Raw genomic sequence first — 17,794 nt, forward strand, 5'->3', positions numbered from 1 at the left:
ATATAACTATCCCATTGACCGTGACCAAGACGTAACTATCCCATCGACCGTGAGCAAGACATAACTATCCCATCGACCGTGAACAAGACGTAACTATCCCATCGACCGTGAGCAAGACGTAACTATCCCATTGCCCGTGAGCAAGACGTAACAATCCCATCACCCGTGAGCAAGCCATAACTATCCCATCGCCCGTGAGCAAGACGTAACTATCCCATCGGCCGTGAGCAAGACATAACTATTCCATCGACCGTGAGTAAGATGTAACTATCCCATCGCTTGTGAGCAAGACGTAACTAACCCATCGACCGTGAGCGAGACATAACTATCCCACCGCCCGTGAGCAAGACGTAACTATCCCATCGACCGTGAGCAAGATGTAACTATTCCATCGAATGTGAGCAAGATATAACTATCCCATCGCCCGTGAGCAAGACGTAACTATCCCATCGACTGTGAGCAAGACGTTACTACCCCATCGCCCGTGAGCAAGACGTAACTATCCCATCGACCGTGAGCAGGACATAACTATCCCATCGACCGTGTACAAGACGTAACTATCCCATCAACCGTGAGCAAGACGTAACTATCCCATCGACCGTGAGCAAGACGAAACTATCCCATCGACCGTGAGCAAGACGTAACTATCCCATCGACCGTGAGCAAGATGTTACTACCCTATCGACCGTGAGCAAGACGTAACTATCGCATCGACCGTGAGCAAGACATAACTATCCCATCGACCGTGAGCAAGACATAACTATCCCATAGACTGTGAGTAAGACGTTATTACCCCATCGCCCGTGAGAAAGACGTAACTATCTCATCGACCGTGAATAAGATGTAACTATCCCATCGCCTGTGAGCAAGATGTAACTATCCCATCGACCGTGGGCAAGACATAACTATCCCATCGCCTGTGAGCAAGACGTAACTATCCCATCGACTGTGAGCAAGACGTAACTATCCCATCGACCGTGAGCAAGACGTAACTATCCCATCGACCGTGAGCACGACGTAACTATCCCATCGACCGTGAGCAAGACGTAACTATCCCATCGGCCGTGAGCAAGACATAACTATCCCATCGCCCGTGAGCAAGACGTAACTATCCCATCGACAGTGAGCAAGACGTAATAATCCCATCGCCCGTGAGCAAGATATAACTATCCCATCGCCCGTGAGCAAGACGTAACTATCCCATCGGCCGTGAGCAAGACATAACTATCCCATCGCCCGTGAGCATGACGTAACTATTCCATCGACCGTGAGTAAGATGTAACTATCCCATCGCTCGTGAGCAAGACGTAACTATCCCATCGACCGTGAGCAAGACATAACTACCCCATCGCCCGTGAGCAAGACGTAACTATCCCATCGCCCGTGAGCAAGACGTAACTATCCCATCGACCGTGAGCAAGATGTAACTATTCCATCGACTGTGAGCAAGATGTAACTATCCCATCGACCGTGAGCAAGACGTAACTATCCCATCGCCCGTGAGCAAGACGTAACTATCCCATCGACCGTGAGCAAGATGTAACTATTCCATCGACTGTGAGCAAGACGTTACTACCCCATCGCCCGTGAGCAAGACGTAACTATCCCATCGACTGTGAGCAAGATGTAACTATCCCATCGCCCGTGAGCAAGACGTAACTATCCCATCAACCGTGAGCAAGACGTAACTATCCCATCGACTGTGAGCAAGACGTAACTATCCCATCGCCCGTGAGCAAGACGTAACTATCCCATCGACTGTGAGCAAGACGTAACTATCCCATCAACCGTGAGCAAGACGTAACTATCCCATCGACTGTGAGCAAGACGTAACTATCCCATCAACCGTGAGCAAGACGTAACTATCCCATCGACTGTGAGCAAGACGTAACTATCCCATCGACCGTGAGCAAGATGTAACTATTCCATCGACTGTGAGCAAGACGTTACTACCCCATCGCCCGTGAGCAAGACGTAACTATCCCATCGACTGTGAGCAAGATGTAACTATCCCATCAACCGTGAGCAAGACGTAACTATCCCATCGACCGTGAGCAAGACGTAACTATCCCATCGACTGTGAGCAAGATGTAACTATCCCATCAACCGTGAGCAAGACGTAACTATCCCATCGACTGTGAGCAAGACGTAACTATCCCATCGCCCGTGAGCAAGATGTAACAATTCCATCGACTGTGAGCAAGACGTTACTACCCCATCGCCCGTGAGCAAGACGTAACTATCCCATCGACTGTGAGCAAGATGTAACTATCCCATCAACCGTGAGCAAGACGTAACTATCCCATCGACTGTGAGCAAGACGTAACTATCCCATCGCCCGTGAGCAAGATGTAACAATTCCATCGACTGTGAGCAAGACGTTACTACCCCCATCGCCCGTGAGCAAGACGTAACTATCCCATCGACTGTGAGCAAGATGTAACTATCCCATCGAACGTGAGCAAGATGTAACTATCCCATCGCCCGTGAGCAAGACGTAACTATCCCATCGACTGTGAGCAAGACGTAACTATCCCATCGACCGTGAGCAAGACGTAACTATCCCATCGACTGTGAGCAAGATGTAACTATCCCATCAACCGTGAGCAAGACGTAACTATCCCATCGACTGTGAGCAAGACGTAACTATCCCATCGCCCGTGAGCAAGATGTAACAATTCCATCGACTGTGAGCAAGACGTTACTACCCCATCGCCCGTGAGCAAGACGTAACTATCCCATCGACTGTGAGCAAGATGTAACTATCCCATCAACCGTGAGCAAGACGTAACTATCCCATCGACTGTGAGCAAGACGTAACTATCCCATCGCCCGTGAGCAAGATGTAACAATTCCATCGACTGTGAGCAAGACGTTACTACCCCCATCGCCCGTGAGCAAGACGTAACTATCCCATCGACTGTGAGCAAGATGTAACTATCCCATCGAACGTGAGCAAGATGTAACTATCCCATCGCCCGTGAGCAAGACGTAACTATCCCATCGACTGTGAGCAAGACATAACTATCCCATCGAACGTGAGCAAGATGTAACTATCCCATCGCCCGTGAGCAAGACGTAACTATCCCATCGACTGTGAGCAAGATGTAACTATCCCATCGAACGTGAGCAAGATGTAACTATCCCATCGACCGTGAGCAAGATGTAACTATCCCATCGAACGTGAGCAAGATGTAACTATCCCATCGACCGTGAGCAAGACGTAACTATCCCATCGACCGTGAGCAAGACGTAACTATCCCATCGACTGTGAGCAAGATGTAACTATCCCATCGAACGTGAGCAAGATGTAACTACCCCATCGGCCGTGAGCAAGGTGTAACTATCCCATCGAACGTGAGCTGGAATGTCAGTTCCTCGCTCGGCATTCTCTGTTCGATGGAGGAGTGTGTTGCAACATCACTTCCTCCACTCACTTATGGCTTCTCTGCCTGGAACCACTTTGTACAGTCTTGTTTTAAATTTTTAATGTTTTAAATATTCATCTTTTGGACTTTGAATCGTCCCATGGCCTTGGCCTCCCTATTCCTGTGACCTCCAGTCCTCCGGAATCCCTGCACCCCTCCGATCCTGACCTCGTCAACTGGCCTAATTTCCATCCCTCCACTATTAGTGGCCTTGCTTTCAGTTGCCGAGGTCTGGAATTCCCTCTCCACGTCTCTCCGTCTCCCCACCTCTCTGCTCATTTTGAGTTGCTCCCTAAAACCTACCCCTCTGACCAATTTCTTGATTACCTGGCCTCATATCTCCACACGTGGCTCAATGCCAGAATACCCTCGTTGGGGTGTTTATCTATTTTCTTTTTTAAGTTTAGAGTACCCAATTTTTTTTTTCCAATTAAGGGGCAATTTAGCGTGGCCAATCCACCTAACCTACCCATCTTTGGGATGTGGGGGGTGAAACACACACAGACATGAGGAGAATGTGCAAACTCCACACGGACAGTGACCCAGGGCTGGGATTCGAACCCGGGTCCTCAGCGCCATGAGGCTGCAGTGCTAACTGCTGTGACATGTGCTGCCCTTGGGGTGTTTATCTATGTCAAAGGTGTCACACATAGAGGAGCTCTTGTTGTTCAGAGGGTTTAGGCTTTACTTCAGGGAATGGACCATGGATAGCTGTTCACATTGGCACACAATGTTCTATAGCACCAGAGAAGCTCATCCTGCAATTGGGTAGGGTTTCACACATATAAGATAGATAAAAGAACGACCTGTGTTTACACGGAGCATTTCACCACCACTGAAGGTTTTCAAGTGCTTTATAGCCAATCATGTATTTTTGAAGTCATGTCATTGTTGTGACTTAGGAAGCGCGTACACAGCAAGCTCCCATAAACGGCAATGTCGTAATGACTAGATAATCTTGACTCTGTGATGGTTGGATTGAGGGGTAAATATTGGCCAGGGGGAATAGCTCTCTTGCTCATTTTCAATATAGTGTCAGAGGACCTTTTACATCCACCTGAGAGGGCAGGCTAGGCCCAGTTTCATGTCTCATGTGTAAGATGAAATCTCCGACTGCGCAGCGCTCGCTCGGTGCTGCACTGGAGTGTCGGCCTTGATTTCTGGGCTCAGATCCCGGAGGAGGATTTGAACCTGGAACCTTGTGACTCAGGGGCAGGAGTGCCGCCAACTGAGCTGACCCCAAGGAGAAGGATGACACTGTTGTTCTCCATTGTTGTTCGCTGGTGCTCAGAAGAGGTCTTACTGAGCAACTAATTATTTATCTTTCTTATTGATCCAGAGTTTTGGCTGCAGGAATCCCGGAGTATGGCTGTTTTATAAGCCCCCAGAAAACGGTGGTCAACTTTGCTCTTGATGACAACCTTCCAGGCTGCAGCAAGGCCAAGTCACTGCCGCGACATTCTCTCTTCCCTTGGTGCGGCCTGCTATTCGATACACAGACACTCGAGGTCTACTGTGACTACTCCAGGTAGGAGCCGTACCGTTTCGGGCCTGTTCATTTTAGCACGATTCCTCGGGCAGCAAGATGACAATCTCGGACATCCAGTTGGGAACAAGGACTGAGCAGTGGTCCAGAAAGGACGAGTATGTGGGAGGAAGAGAACTTAGGGCAGCACAGCGGTGAGCACTGCTACCTCACATCTCCTGGGTCCCAGGTTCAATTCCGGCCTCGGGTGACTGTCTGTGTGGAGTTTGCACTTTCCCCCGTGTCTGCATGTCCGGGTGCTCCGGTTTCCTCCCACAATCCAAAGACTTGCAGGTTAGGTGATGTGGTGAATGTATTCACCTAATGCATGTATGATACCGTAACCTATGACCTGGAAGTGATGATATGAGCTGCTTCCATGTACTGTACTGTAACCCCGGTGGGCTTCGCCTCTGGCTCCGCCCTCACCGGGGCCATATATAGACCGGCCGCCTGTGGGCGGCATTCATCTGTACAACCGACTCTGGCTAGGCAAGTTCATGATTAATAAAGCCGAATGTTCACTTGCACTCTCTGCCTCTCAGTGAATTGAAGGTATATCAGGTGGATTGGCCATGCTAAATTTCTCCTTTAGTATCCAAAGATGTGCAGGTTTGGTCATGCTAAATTACCCCTTTAGTATCCAAAGATGTGCAGGTTAGATGGGGTTACGAGGATAGGGCGGGAGAGTGGGCCGAGGTAGGGTTCTCTTTCAGAGGGCAGGTGCAGGTCCAATGGGCCGAATGGCCCCCTTCTGCACTGTGGGAATTCTATCAGATTATTTCCAAACATTTTAGTGAGGGTGATGCCTGAATCACAAATCCAGGTCAAATAGTGCACTTCTGATTTGTAAGGTAGATTCATTTGCATGATTTTGGCTTGCATTCAATTGGACAGGTTAAATCACTGCTGGGAGCATTATTGTACTCACAAGAGTGCGGGACAATTGTGTTAGTCCTTCCTTTTGGCAAATTGTCAAATTTGCTGCAGTGCTTAGTCCTGTTAGCCAACCATTGGAATTCCTAACTCGGCACTCCAAGGCAAAAGGTTGTGTCATGTAATGTTTATTGACTGGGATGTAGAGGGTGAACAAGTTAATGATAATGCTTCTTACCACTAGAGAGAACCGCAGAACAGTCATTTATATCATGTGGCTTTGGGGATTCTGGGATTAGATAATTAGGAGTGAAGAGTTAGGAGAGAACTGGAAGAGGGTCAGGCATAGAGAGCAGTTGTATACTTGAGAGTTCTGTAAGTTAGCGATGGCATAGTTTTATACAATAACCTTCTACTTTAGGAATGTGGACGAATCTTAGTTAGTAGTGTAATAAATTTATAATTTTGTTCATTAACAAAGCTTTGTGCTCTTTATTTAACACTACCCATCATTGAGAATGATTTTCCTTATCTCTCTGCGAGGACTTTGGTTAAAAGGCTCCGATCTGTTTGGCAAGTTGGATTCTTCAGCTCCCATAGCCCAAATCCTTGTGCCATTAAACGGATTATGGCAATATTTATTAGCTGCTCGCGATACACCAACAGCGATTTTATCTAAGGGAGGCCCTGTCGGAAAATCGGCAGAACGGTTTTGCATCAACATTAGGATTGTTGAAGGGCTTTGAGTGACCAACTTGCTAAAATACACTAGAGTTTGGCATTGGTGATGATGAACCATCGATAGCAAGAATAATAACAAGATCACCAGATAACAAAAAATAACCAGTGTTTTAAATCAGTAATAGGTTCTGAAATGTTGTGTCTAGTATTCGATATGAGTAATTTCGTTTCTTTAAAATTTAGCTATGCAAACACCTCCATCAGATCAAGCCTGACTTTCAATTGTCGTCCTGAAGCTGGGGAAAATCTGAGGAGGAAGCTACTGGCTGTTTTAAAGCTGAAGTGTCACCATATCTTCTTGGATCTGGAGGTGAGCTGCGACCTGCATCACAAAGTTATTTTGCTAACTTCTGACCCCTCATTCCCGTGAGCAATGCCCGACGGAGGACAAGGACATGGCCATCGGTAACAGTTTTTTAAAACAGATTTAGAGTACCCAATTTTTTTTTTCTCCAATTAATGGGCAATTTAGCGTGGTCAATCCACCTACCCTGCACATCTTTGGGTTGTGGGGGTGAGACTCAGGCGGACACGGGGAGAATGTGCAAACTCCACACGGACAGTGACCCAGGGCCGGGATCGAACCCGGGTCCTCGGCGCCGTGAGGCAGCAGTGCTAACAACTGCGCCACCATGCCGCCCCGATGGTCGTTGGTAAAAGAACCAGAGGTGACATGAGGAAAATGAAATGATGCAGCGAGATGCTATGGTGCGGAATTCACTGACAGAAAGGATGGTGGATGCAGATTCAACAGTAACTTTCCAACGGGGGTGAGGTGAATGCAAGTGGAAAGGCTTGCATTTATGTCGTGCTTTTCCTGATTACCAGATGCCTCAAAGTGCTTCACAGCCAATGCCGTACTTTTTGCAGTGTAAATGCGGGAACCAATTTGCACACAGCAAGCTCCCTTGAACAGCAATGTTTTAATGACCAAATAATCTGGGGGGTTTTGTGCGATATTGATGAAGGTTGGTCAGGACACCAGAGGTAACTCCCCTCATCGTCTTCGCATAGCACCATGGGATCTTTAGCGTGCAGGTGGAGCCTCAGTTTAATACCTCATTCAAAAGTGCAGTTGTGCAGCACTCCCTCAGTGCTGCACTGGAGGGTCGGTCTTGATTTTATCGCCCAAGCCCTGGAGCGGGACTTGAACCCAGAACCTTGTGGCTCAGAGGCGAAAGATCTACCAACTGAGCCACAGCTGGAACACAAGGGGAGGAATTTTCAGGACCGTAGGGAAGGAGCAGGACAGGAAGACTAATTGGATGGATAGCTATTTCAAAGACCCAGCACAGAAACGATGGGCTGAATAGCCTTCCTCTGCGCTGAGTGTCTTTAAGACAGAGATAGATAGGTTCTGGATTAATAAGGGGATCAGGGGTTATGGGGAGAAGGCAGGAGAATGGGGATGAGAAAATATCAGCCATGATTGAATGGCGGAGCAGACTTGATGGGCCGAGTGGTCTAATTCTGCTCCTATGTCTTATGGTGTGGACCCAGGATGTATTTTGTAACTTGACTGGAGTGCCATGTGATTTAGACAGAGGTCAGTTGTGGGCTTTCAGCTTTGGAAATCGGGCGATGGGTTTGCTGTCTATCCATCCTGGACACCATTTTGAATCCGCTGCAGTCAGGTGTAAAGGGTTGTTTAATAAATGTGAATTGGGCCCCTCTGCCTGTTTCAGGACACTGATTGCCATTCTTGGGTGCTGCAGTGTGGTATTCACCAGTTCGACGATATACCCGCAATCGCAAACATTTCCTAAACTTTTTTAAAAGATCACCAGCTCGAGGAGCCCGTCCCGGAGGGAGGCTGAATGCAGCATCTTGGCTGCTGCCAGCTCAGTCCAGCTGAACTGGCTCCAGGCACCAGGACGGTCGTTGGTTGAAGGGTTGTTATGGACTATTCTCCTGAGAGTCATATCTCCATGGCACCATTGTCACTCACCACGTGGGTCTGCCCCTTACCACTCCCACTGACCCACAATGGGGGGAGGGCAGACCGTCTGTGGAGTATGATGGTATCAAAACCGCTGTCCATAATTTCACACAAACATTGGAAGCTCATGAAGCTCTTGCGGTCTCCATGGCAGAAGACTGGTCTTCTCAGAGAGCTCTAACTGAGGACATTGGTGTAAGAGCATAGTGCTGACTACTTTCCTCAATGAATGCATTGCCTTGATGCCACCCATGATGACTCCAAACAAGTTGGACGCTGCCCCACCATTGGTGCAGAGGCTTCATGACTCGGTTCATCGTTCTCCTTCGTTCATGCCATTAACTTCAGGTGGCTGTTTACTGGCTAATTAGACACCGTGCAACCTGCCCAAGGCTGAATTGCTCAGTCTAGTAGATTCGATCAGGGACTTGCTTGTTGGGCGACCCCATCTTTTGGCCAAGTGCTCATGTAGCGGTATTCGGGCAGCACAAAGATTGCCCAAAAAAGGTAAAGAGATGAGAAATTAATAGTAGTTTATAATTGGAAGGGATGGCCACAATGGGTCATTTGGCACCAGTAGTTTGCTTATTTAGTTTGTCCAAAATTCCAAATTAAACTGTTCAAACACGGGGCCTCACGGCACCGAGGTCCCAGGTTCAATCCCGGCCCCGGGTCACTGTCCGTGTGGAGTTTGCACATTCTCCCCTCGGTACTGCTCTGAGCGCCAACGCAGACCAGGAGCGATTCCAGACCTTAGGGAGACTTTAGTCTCCTGAACAGAGGAGAATCCTGCCCACCATTACCTAATTGCTTGCAGCTGGGGGATGCATTGTTATCATAGATTATCATAGAATTTACAGTGCATTACACTGTACACTGCTGCATTAATCATTGGAAAGTTTAAACATTTTGATTTGAAATTAGTTACTTAAACTTATTTGATATAATGGTAAAATACTATTACAAAAGTATTTTGTCTTGCTACTTCAAAATTACCACAAGCATACCTGAAAATGAGTCTTTAGAACCCTCACACTGCAATGTTTGGTGCAGATATCAGAGCTACAATTTTTTATCCTTGATATAGTGTAATCACCCAGGGATTAAAGTACTTTACATTGTCGCTGCAGACTTGTGGGAGAAAGAAGCTTTGTTTGCATAATGTATGTTGTGTGCTTGTATGTTGTGTGTATGCTGCGTGCAAGTATATGTCTGTTGTGTGTATGTGTATGCATGTGTGCGTGTATGTTTTGTGTACATGTGTATGTGTGTGTGTGCGCGCATGTAGGATTTGTGTATATGTGTGTGTGTGCATGTAGGATTTGTGTATGTTGTGTGCATGTAAGATTTGTGTATGTTGTGTGCATGTATGTTGTGTGTGTAGGTGTGCATGGAATAATAGTGTGTGTATGTTGTATTTGTGCATGTTGTTACCATGTTGCGTGTCGATGAGAATAAATTTGATGATCAATTCAATATCTCTCACAACATGTTTCTAATTTCTGCAGGTCAACACACTGAGAACGGTTAGCATCAATGTCTACAAGATATTTCTTCTCCAGGCGTACAGGTACTATCCAAAGAATTGTGTATCTTGTTTTTTTTTTTGCTCAGTTTAGAACAGTGCATTTGATTAGGAGTGTTAGGTTATAAATAGACCACTGAGCCATTAAGTTTATTCCAGTTTGAAGTTAGTTTACAGGCTGTGTGCCTTGTTTTTGTATTGCCCTAACATTCAGAAATGCTCAACCTCTCTACCCAGCAGCTCCCCTTTCCCATTTCAGACATCCTGTACGATCCCCTTCTTCTTTGTACCAACAAGCTGTTTAGCACAGGGCTAAATCGCTGGCTTTGAAAGCAGACCAAGGCAGGCCAGCAGCACAGTTCAATTCTCGTAACAGCCTCCCCGAACAGGCGCCGGAATGTGGTGACTAGGAGCTTTTCACAGTAACTTTATTTGAAGCCTACTTGTGACAATAAGAGATTTTCATTTCAAGCTGTTCTGTGGAATTAGTTAGCGATCCTGGCACTAGCACTTTGTTAAGAACACACAAGGAATTTTTTTAAACTCACCATTTTATGAAGCTAAAAGTTAAGACAAAGGTTCGGGCTGATTCATTGAATAATCCTGACCAGGTGGTTCTCCGAACCTGGTTAACAAATTGTGTTGCCGTATATTTTGGTCTGTGGTTGCCTGTTTATAGACATCACGCTGAAAATGTGTCTTACGGGGCTGAATATAACGGGCCAACTGCAGGTTGAGCGTATGGGTGAACACGTAAACGTGGGCACTGTGCCATCGGGGCGTGCCTGCAGTCCATCTGCTCTGCCACGATTTTACATGACCTGGAGGTGTCAAGTGGCTGTTAATTGAGTTATTTAATGTCCAACTAAGGGCCTCATGTCATCACCACTTTAACATAATGAGTGGCCAGCATTGTAGCCCAGCAGATTTAACCCTGCAGGCTGCTGGTCAGTGAAAGGGGGCAGAGGGGTGTCTCCTTCCCAGGCCCCCTGTGCCCTTAAAAGCCCCCAACCCACAGCTTTGCCTCCCCCTGTCCACCCAAACCAGATCCCCCACCCTGTCCAACAAGCCTCCCGCCTCTCGGGGTGGGGGGGGGGGGCTGTCAGCCGAGCCACAGTGAAGTCTTGGACTTACCTGAATGTCTGCGTCCTGCCACCATCGAGATCTGCCCTGCAGTACCAGCAATGGCCACCGCTTCAGTTTGATGCTGTCAGCCAGCAGCTCAACGAGATCTAAGACGACCTCTTGGAGATGGACGGAAGTCCCGAGCTCATTAAAGAGCCGTTATATTAATTATCGAGACGTTAACCCCCAAGATTTATGCTGGGGTGCAGGGAGACAGCCCTCCGTAAGTATCCTACTTTTCACAATCTACTGGACATTAAAATTCTTTTGCCTTGCGTAAGAAGTGGAGTGAAAGGATTGCCAGTGAACTTTGCACTGTAAATTCTCCAGTTTGAAAGGTCAGTCTTCAGAAATACAAAAGCAAAATGCTGAAGATGTTGGAAACCTGACTAAAAACAGAAAATGCATGGAAAGACTCAGCTGGTCAGGTGGCACCTGTGGCGCGAGAAACAGAGTGAATGTTTAGGTCGATGATAGTTCTGCATTCCCCTTGCAGCTGTACTCTTTTATTTTATATTGCTTTTCCATGTTCTTCCTACCAAAATGAATCGCTTTATTTCTCTCCGCATTGAACTTCATCGTCCAACTTTCCATCAACTTGCCCATGTCCTATTGAAGTTCTACACTGTCCCCCCATAATTCACAATGTTTCCAAGTTCCGTATCATCTACAAGTTTGACATTGTGCCCGCGACACCAAGTTCTAGGTCATTGATCGAGGGAGTTCTTTTTCCTTTCAAATTCGTAGGATGGGTGCATGGAATCTCGATCTGCGCAAAAGCCAACCAGCTTTGAAGAGCTCGGCTGTAGCTCAGTGAAGTTTTGTTGTTTTTCATCCGTCTGATTGCTTGTCACAGCTCTCCCGTCCATAGTGGTTCATTCATGGATCCTAGCACAAGGTATTGAAGAGGATAACCCGGAGAGCATCAGTTGAGGAGTTGTCGGAAATGTTCTTTCTCGCAATGACCAATGGTATTGTCGTCCTTCAGAAGAGAGATCCCATCCTGTGCGTGAAGGGGATTTTGTCCATTTGACTTAAGTGGGCCTGATGGCTTCAAAAATGCTTTGCTTCCATCGATGGTCAGCATGTTGCTGGATCGCTCGGGCTTCCTCTTTGGGCATCAGCCTTGAGCTGTTGGAATGTTGTCTTCTTGACTCGCAACCTTGGGTTGATCTCCCAGGCAATGAAGGCCACTTGGTTTTGTTCCAGACGGTCACATGCTTCAGCATCATTTTCTTTTAACCTGTCCAGATAACAATGATTCTCGAATCCAGTGATCTCGACACAAGAGTCTGGTACATCTGACTTGACTCGATCCCCTTGCTCTGGTATTGGGTTGTATGTGTGAAGAGTTTTGAGGCTGGTTACAAGTAAAGAAAGTCAAATTGCAGCATTGAGAAAGTGTTACATTGTGCAGCATGTAGTCCAGCAGTTATAGAATCATAGAATCCCTACAGTGTGGAAAGAGGCCAAGCGGCCCAGCAACTCTGCACCCACACTTTATTAAGACCATCCTACCTAAGCCCGAACCCCCACTCTGTAAGCGGCAATTTAGCATGGCCAATCCACCTAATCCGCACATCTTTGGACTGTGGGAGGAAATCGGAGTACCCGGAGGAACCCCACGCAGGCACGGGGAGGACGTGCAGACCTGGCACAGTCACCCGAGGCCGGAATCGAACCTGGGTCTCTGGAGCTGTGAGGCAACAGTGCCCCCACCCCCAGTACCGGGCTGACCCGACCCATCACCCCGCCCCCTAAATGAAGAGATGCCCTAAATAAAGAGACGCCCTAAATAAAGAGACGCCCTAAATAAAGAGACGCCCTAAATAAAGAGACGTCCTCAATAAAGACACGCACTCAATAAAGAGACACCCTCAATAAAGAGACGCCCACAAAAAAGAGACCCCCTCAAAAAAGAGACCCCCTCAAAAAAGAGATCCCCTCAAAAACGAGACCCCCTCAAAAACGAGACCCCCTCAAAAACGAGACCCCCTCAAAAACGAGACCCCCTCAAAAAAGAGACCCCCTCAAAAAAGAGACCCTCTAGAAGAGAGACCCCTGTCTGTAAGCCCCTAGAAGAGAGACCCCCTGTCTGTAAGCCCCCAGAAGAGAGACCCCCTGTCTGTAAGCCCCCAGAAGAGAGCCTCCTGTCTGTAAGCCCCCAGAAGAGAGCCCCCTGTCTGTAAGCCCCCAGAAGAGCGACCCCCTGTCTGTAAGCCCCCAGAAGAGCGACCCCTGTCTGTAAGCCCCCAGAGGAGCGACCCCTTGTCTGTAAGCCCCCAGAAGAGAGCCCCATGTCTGTAAGCTCGCAGAAGAGAGACCCCCATCTGTAAGCCCCCAGAAGAGAGCCCCCTGTCTCTAAGCCCCCAGAAGAGAGCCCCCTGTCTCTAAGCCCCCAGAAGAGAGCCCCCCTGTCTGTAAGCTCCCAGAAGAGAGCCCCCTGTCTGTAAGCCCCCAGAAGAGAGACCTCCTGTCTGTAAGCCCTCAGAAGAGAGACCCCCTGTCTGTTAGCCCCCAGAAGAGACACCCCCTGTCTGTAAGCCCCCAGAAGAGAGACCCCCTGGCTGTTAGCCCCCAGAAGAGAGACCCCCTGTCTGTAAGCCCCCAGAAGAGAGACCCCCTGTCTGTAAGCCCCCAGAAGAGAGACCCCCTGTCTGTAAGCCCCCAGAAGAGAGACCCCCCTGTCTGTAAGCTCCCAGAAGAGAGCCCCCTGTCTGTAAGCCCCCAGAGGAGAGACCCTTTTGTGGAAGCTGAAGGGCAGTCCAGACAAAGGCAGTGAAAAACAATTAGTGCTTTATCACCCCCGCTGCACAATACTCCTGCTGCCTGAGGCAGAGAAAGCAGCACCTGTCAATTTCTGGAAAGAGAGAACCAGTCAGCTGTGTTTAAACCCCCTCAGATCTTTGAGCTGTAAAGCCATTCATTCATTTCTCTTTGATATTGATTTTATGAGGCTGTGATTGACAGCTTCCATTCACCCCAGCTGTCAGTGTGGTTCCATTCATCTTCCTTCATAGTTTAGTAACTTGAAGTGCTCGAACCACAATGTTTATCTACCTCAAGCTTTGATTGACAGCTCCTGAACCACTTCAAACAGAAATAAGTGCTGTCAATTTCTAACTGAGCACCTGAAGATCACTCAACCGTGAAGGAAGTTGATTGGAAAGCACTTAAAAAAAAAAAAAGGCACTCCAATCTCTGTGATGCCAGGCTTGCCGGCCTGTTTAGACTCCGCTCCTCTCAATGCCGGTGCAAAACCTGGTAAGAGTGGGTGGATTCCGATCTGAATTGCACAGAACCACCCGATGGGAATCGCACCTTGTTCCCCACCGGAAACCGCACTTTAAAATGTTCTTTTGGAGAATGACGCCCTATGTATCTTGATGATTTTTAAAATGCCTGCTCTGTAAGCTAAATTCATATTCACACGCACTATGTGGATAACTTCTCTAATCCCGTCTCCCAGTCCCAGATCAAAGGACAAAACTGATCTCCGGACCATCAGCACAAGTACTGCCCTCAGAGCACAATAGGATTTAATTGGGCCAAGAGCCAAAAGGAATATAAACTGGTCCCAATCGTTAAACAGGAGGGAAACTCAGGATTAGGTCACCCAAAAGCGAACATAGATCCGTATCTGAGTGTCCATGTCACCAAGGCCCACAATCCAGCACCACCACAACCAGCCTCACAGGCACCAACACTAAGAGAGACGTAGAAGCAACGCCTGCAACCTCAAAGTCAGAGAAGTAAAGAAGAAGAACAAGAACTGGCAGAACTAACCCCTCAGACCCGCAAACGACCACCCAAGATATTACGATGAGGCGAGGACCGGCCAGTCAACCGTCAAGTGGGCCCCCTTCCGACTCCCAAGACGAAAAGGATAAGGATAATTACCGGTCACAATCTTCTGCTCTCTAGACGTCGACCTGCCCACACCGAGCTCCCCCATCACACCCCCACCAGAGTTATCCTATCCAAGGACTGACAGGATATGGATTGCGATCCCGAGCCTGGCCCCACATCGCCGCAAAGAAAACGAATAGATCGGGCAACTGGCTTCAAAGACTCCCAAGACACCCCAGTCTTTGCACCTCTCCGGAGCTAAGCTGGCTGGTTCCCGAACAGGGCATGACACCTCTCCTCTTTCCACACCCCCCCCTCCCTCTCCCCCTTCAAACCACCCAATACACATACCAGCAACAGGACCAACACGAGAAGGGAAGAGAAAAGAGAACCCCGCTCGGGAGGGACCACCCCACTGGACACACCACCTACCACCAAATAAAGGATGTTCAGACCGGCCTCCCTCACAAGAGCTCTGACAGCAGTTAGAGCGGTCAAAGAGGGAGACCCATCAGGAGAAACGACCGACTGCCCCACAAAATGGCCGTCTAAAAAAAAACCCCAAGCTCAACAGGAAAATACATATTCCGCCCGGGCCTGTGGGACAAAAAAAGGTGCAGCCAAAAGAATAACTCTGACTACGGGGAACCTTCCTCGAACGTAGCGAGGACTAACCCCACCCCCCCCCCCAAAGGCACTGGATATCCTCATCTTCACCACACCAAGAATTATCAGGACAAAGAAACTGTGCACAAAGCCCAAAATCAACATTCAGCTTAACCTGATAAAACCTGATTAAATCAGGATAACCCATGGTGCAGAACATCACACCCAAAATATTTACTTCCCTGCAAACAAATACATTGACAACATTAACAAACAACATGATTATCAGGGAGTAAAGTCCAGGATAACTGAGAAATGAGGCAGTCATTAGTATAGATATTACTCCACTGACACACATAGAAAGTAGATATCCTGGATAAAGCAGGATCTGAATGGAGAGCTCTGCTCAGCATCTTCCAAGGATTCTGATGAACAGAACACGAACCTCATGAACTTCCAACATGCCGACTCGACCAAGCTCAGGTGACCACCCAGGCTCCAACAGGGAGGGAACCGCCCGACTGCTCAGGCGACCCTAAGCCCCCTCGACCGACAACAAGACCGCACGGACCCAGCGGCTGGAAGGCCAACCCAACCCCAGGCCTCGCAGATGGTATTAAACGTGCTCCATTGAATTTGAACGGCCCGGCCTCCAGGTCGAGGTTCTCGAGACACGGCAAGCCAGTTCTCAAAACCCGGCCGGGATCATCTCCACCACCTTACCGGAGACAGCAGGCATGACCGGGCTACTCACCGCCTCCCCTTCGTCCTCACCCAAATTCCTCAGGCTGGATGACGGGCCACGCAACAGGAAACTTGGCAGATTCTGCTACCTCCTTGTCGGAACATTCCCTTTCTGTGCTCAGCCTGACAAACCCTAGGATCCCCGGACAATAGTTTTCGATGTCCGCCTGATGCCAAACAATCCTTAATAGTAACATGTACATTGAGAGGAATGTGAGAAGGCAGGTGCTTGGTAGCTCTGCTGTTCAGTTATGAGAAGGCAGTGGGGATATATATGTCCACATGTGTGTGACAGGCCTAAATATCCTTAACCATTTATCCCCCTTCAAATTGTTTTGACTTGAATCAATGGGCGACATTTGGAATGAGGTTGTCTTTGATCCTGGTGCTTCAATAGTTAATATTTTGGTCTACACTGAGGGCTCTGAAGGCAGACGTGGTGATGTTGCAGGAGACACCTGAAAGTGGCGGATCGAGTCAGGCTAAGGAAGGGCTGGGTCAGTCAGGTCTTTCATTCGGGGCTGGACACCAAGACTAGAGGGGTGGCGATTTTAATCAATAAGCGGGTGCAATTTCAGGTGGGCAGTATAGTCTCGGACCGGGGGGGGGGGGGTTGCTGTTATGTCATGGTGAGAGGCAAGCTGGAGGGGAGGACGGTAGTCATGGATAACGTGTACGCACCAAAGTGGGATGACTTAGAATTCATAAAGAGGGCCCTGGGGAAGGTACCTGACCTGGACTTGCACAAGCTGGTGATGGGAGGGGATTTTAATACGGTCATCGACCCTGGTCTGGACCGGTCGTGTTCAAAAACGGGGAGGTTGCCAGCAATGGCAAAGGAACTGTTAGGGTTCGTGGAGCAGATTGGGGGGGGGGTGTGTGACCCACGGAGGTTTAGGCAGCCGACGGGGAGGGAGTTTCCTTTTTATTCACATGTGCATAAGGTTTATTCACGGATTGGGTTTTTCATTTTGAGCAGGGATTTGCTGGCGGGGGTGGTGGACACGGGGGACTCGGCCATCACTATCTCGGACCACACTGGGTGGAACTGCAGGCCAGTGAGGAGAGCTTCCAGCGCCCGCAATCGAGGTTGGACGTGGGCTTGTTGGCGGACGAGGTGGTGTGCGAGAGGGTGAGGAAGTGTATGCAGAATGACCTGCAGGTCAGTGACACAGGGGACGTCTCAGCAGCAGTAGTCTGGGAGGCGCTGAAGGCAGTGGTGAGAGGGGAGCTGATTTCGTTCCGGGCCCGTAGGGACAGGACGGACAGGGCCGAGACGGACCGGCTGGTTAAGGAGATCCTACTGATAGATAGGAGGTATGTGGCGACCCCGGGGGTAGAGCTTTTAAGGGAACGTCGGAGGCTGCAGGCTGAGTTTGGGGTGTTGTCCACAGGCAAGGCAGTGGAGCAGCTTAGAAAGGCGAGGGGTACGTTTT

General features: G+C 48.7%; 1 protein-coding gene across 2 annotated transcripts in view; it reads left to right on the top strand.

Moving 5' to 3' along the window:
- Positions 1-17,794, top strand: part of tert (telomerase reverse transcriptase) — a 66,162-nt gene that overhangs the window by 31,074 nt on the left and 17,294 nt on the right. For both annotated transcript variants that reach the window (XM_072509947.1, XM_072509946.1), the window contains 3 exons: positions 4,768-4,956; positions 6,754-6,880; positions 10,018-10,079. In XM_072509947.1, the coding sequence (XP_072366048.1) occupies positions 4,768-4,956; positions 6,754-6,880; positions 10,018-10,079 (378 nt within the window). The remainder of the gene's footprint in view (positions 1-4,767; positions 4,957-6,753; positions 6,881-10,017; positions 10,080-17,794) is intronic.

Source organism: Scyliorhinus torazame, chromosome 6 (genome assembly GCF_047496885.1).
Source record: "Scyliorhinus torazame isolate Kashiwa2021f chromosome 6, sScyTor2.1, whole genome shotgun sequence".
NCBI classification, from domain to species: Eukaryota; Metazoa; Chordata; class Chondrichthyes; order Carcharhiniformes; family Scyliorhinidae; genus Scyliorhinus; species Scyliorhinus torazame.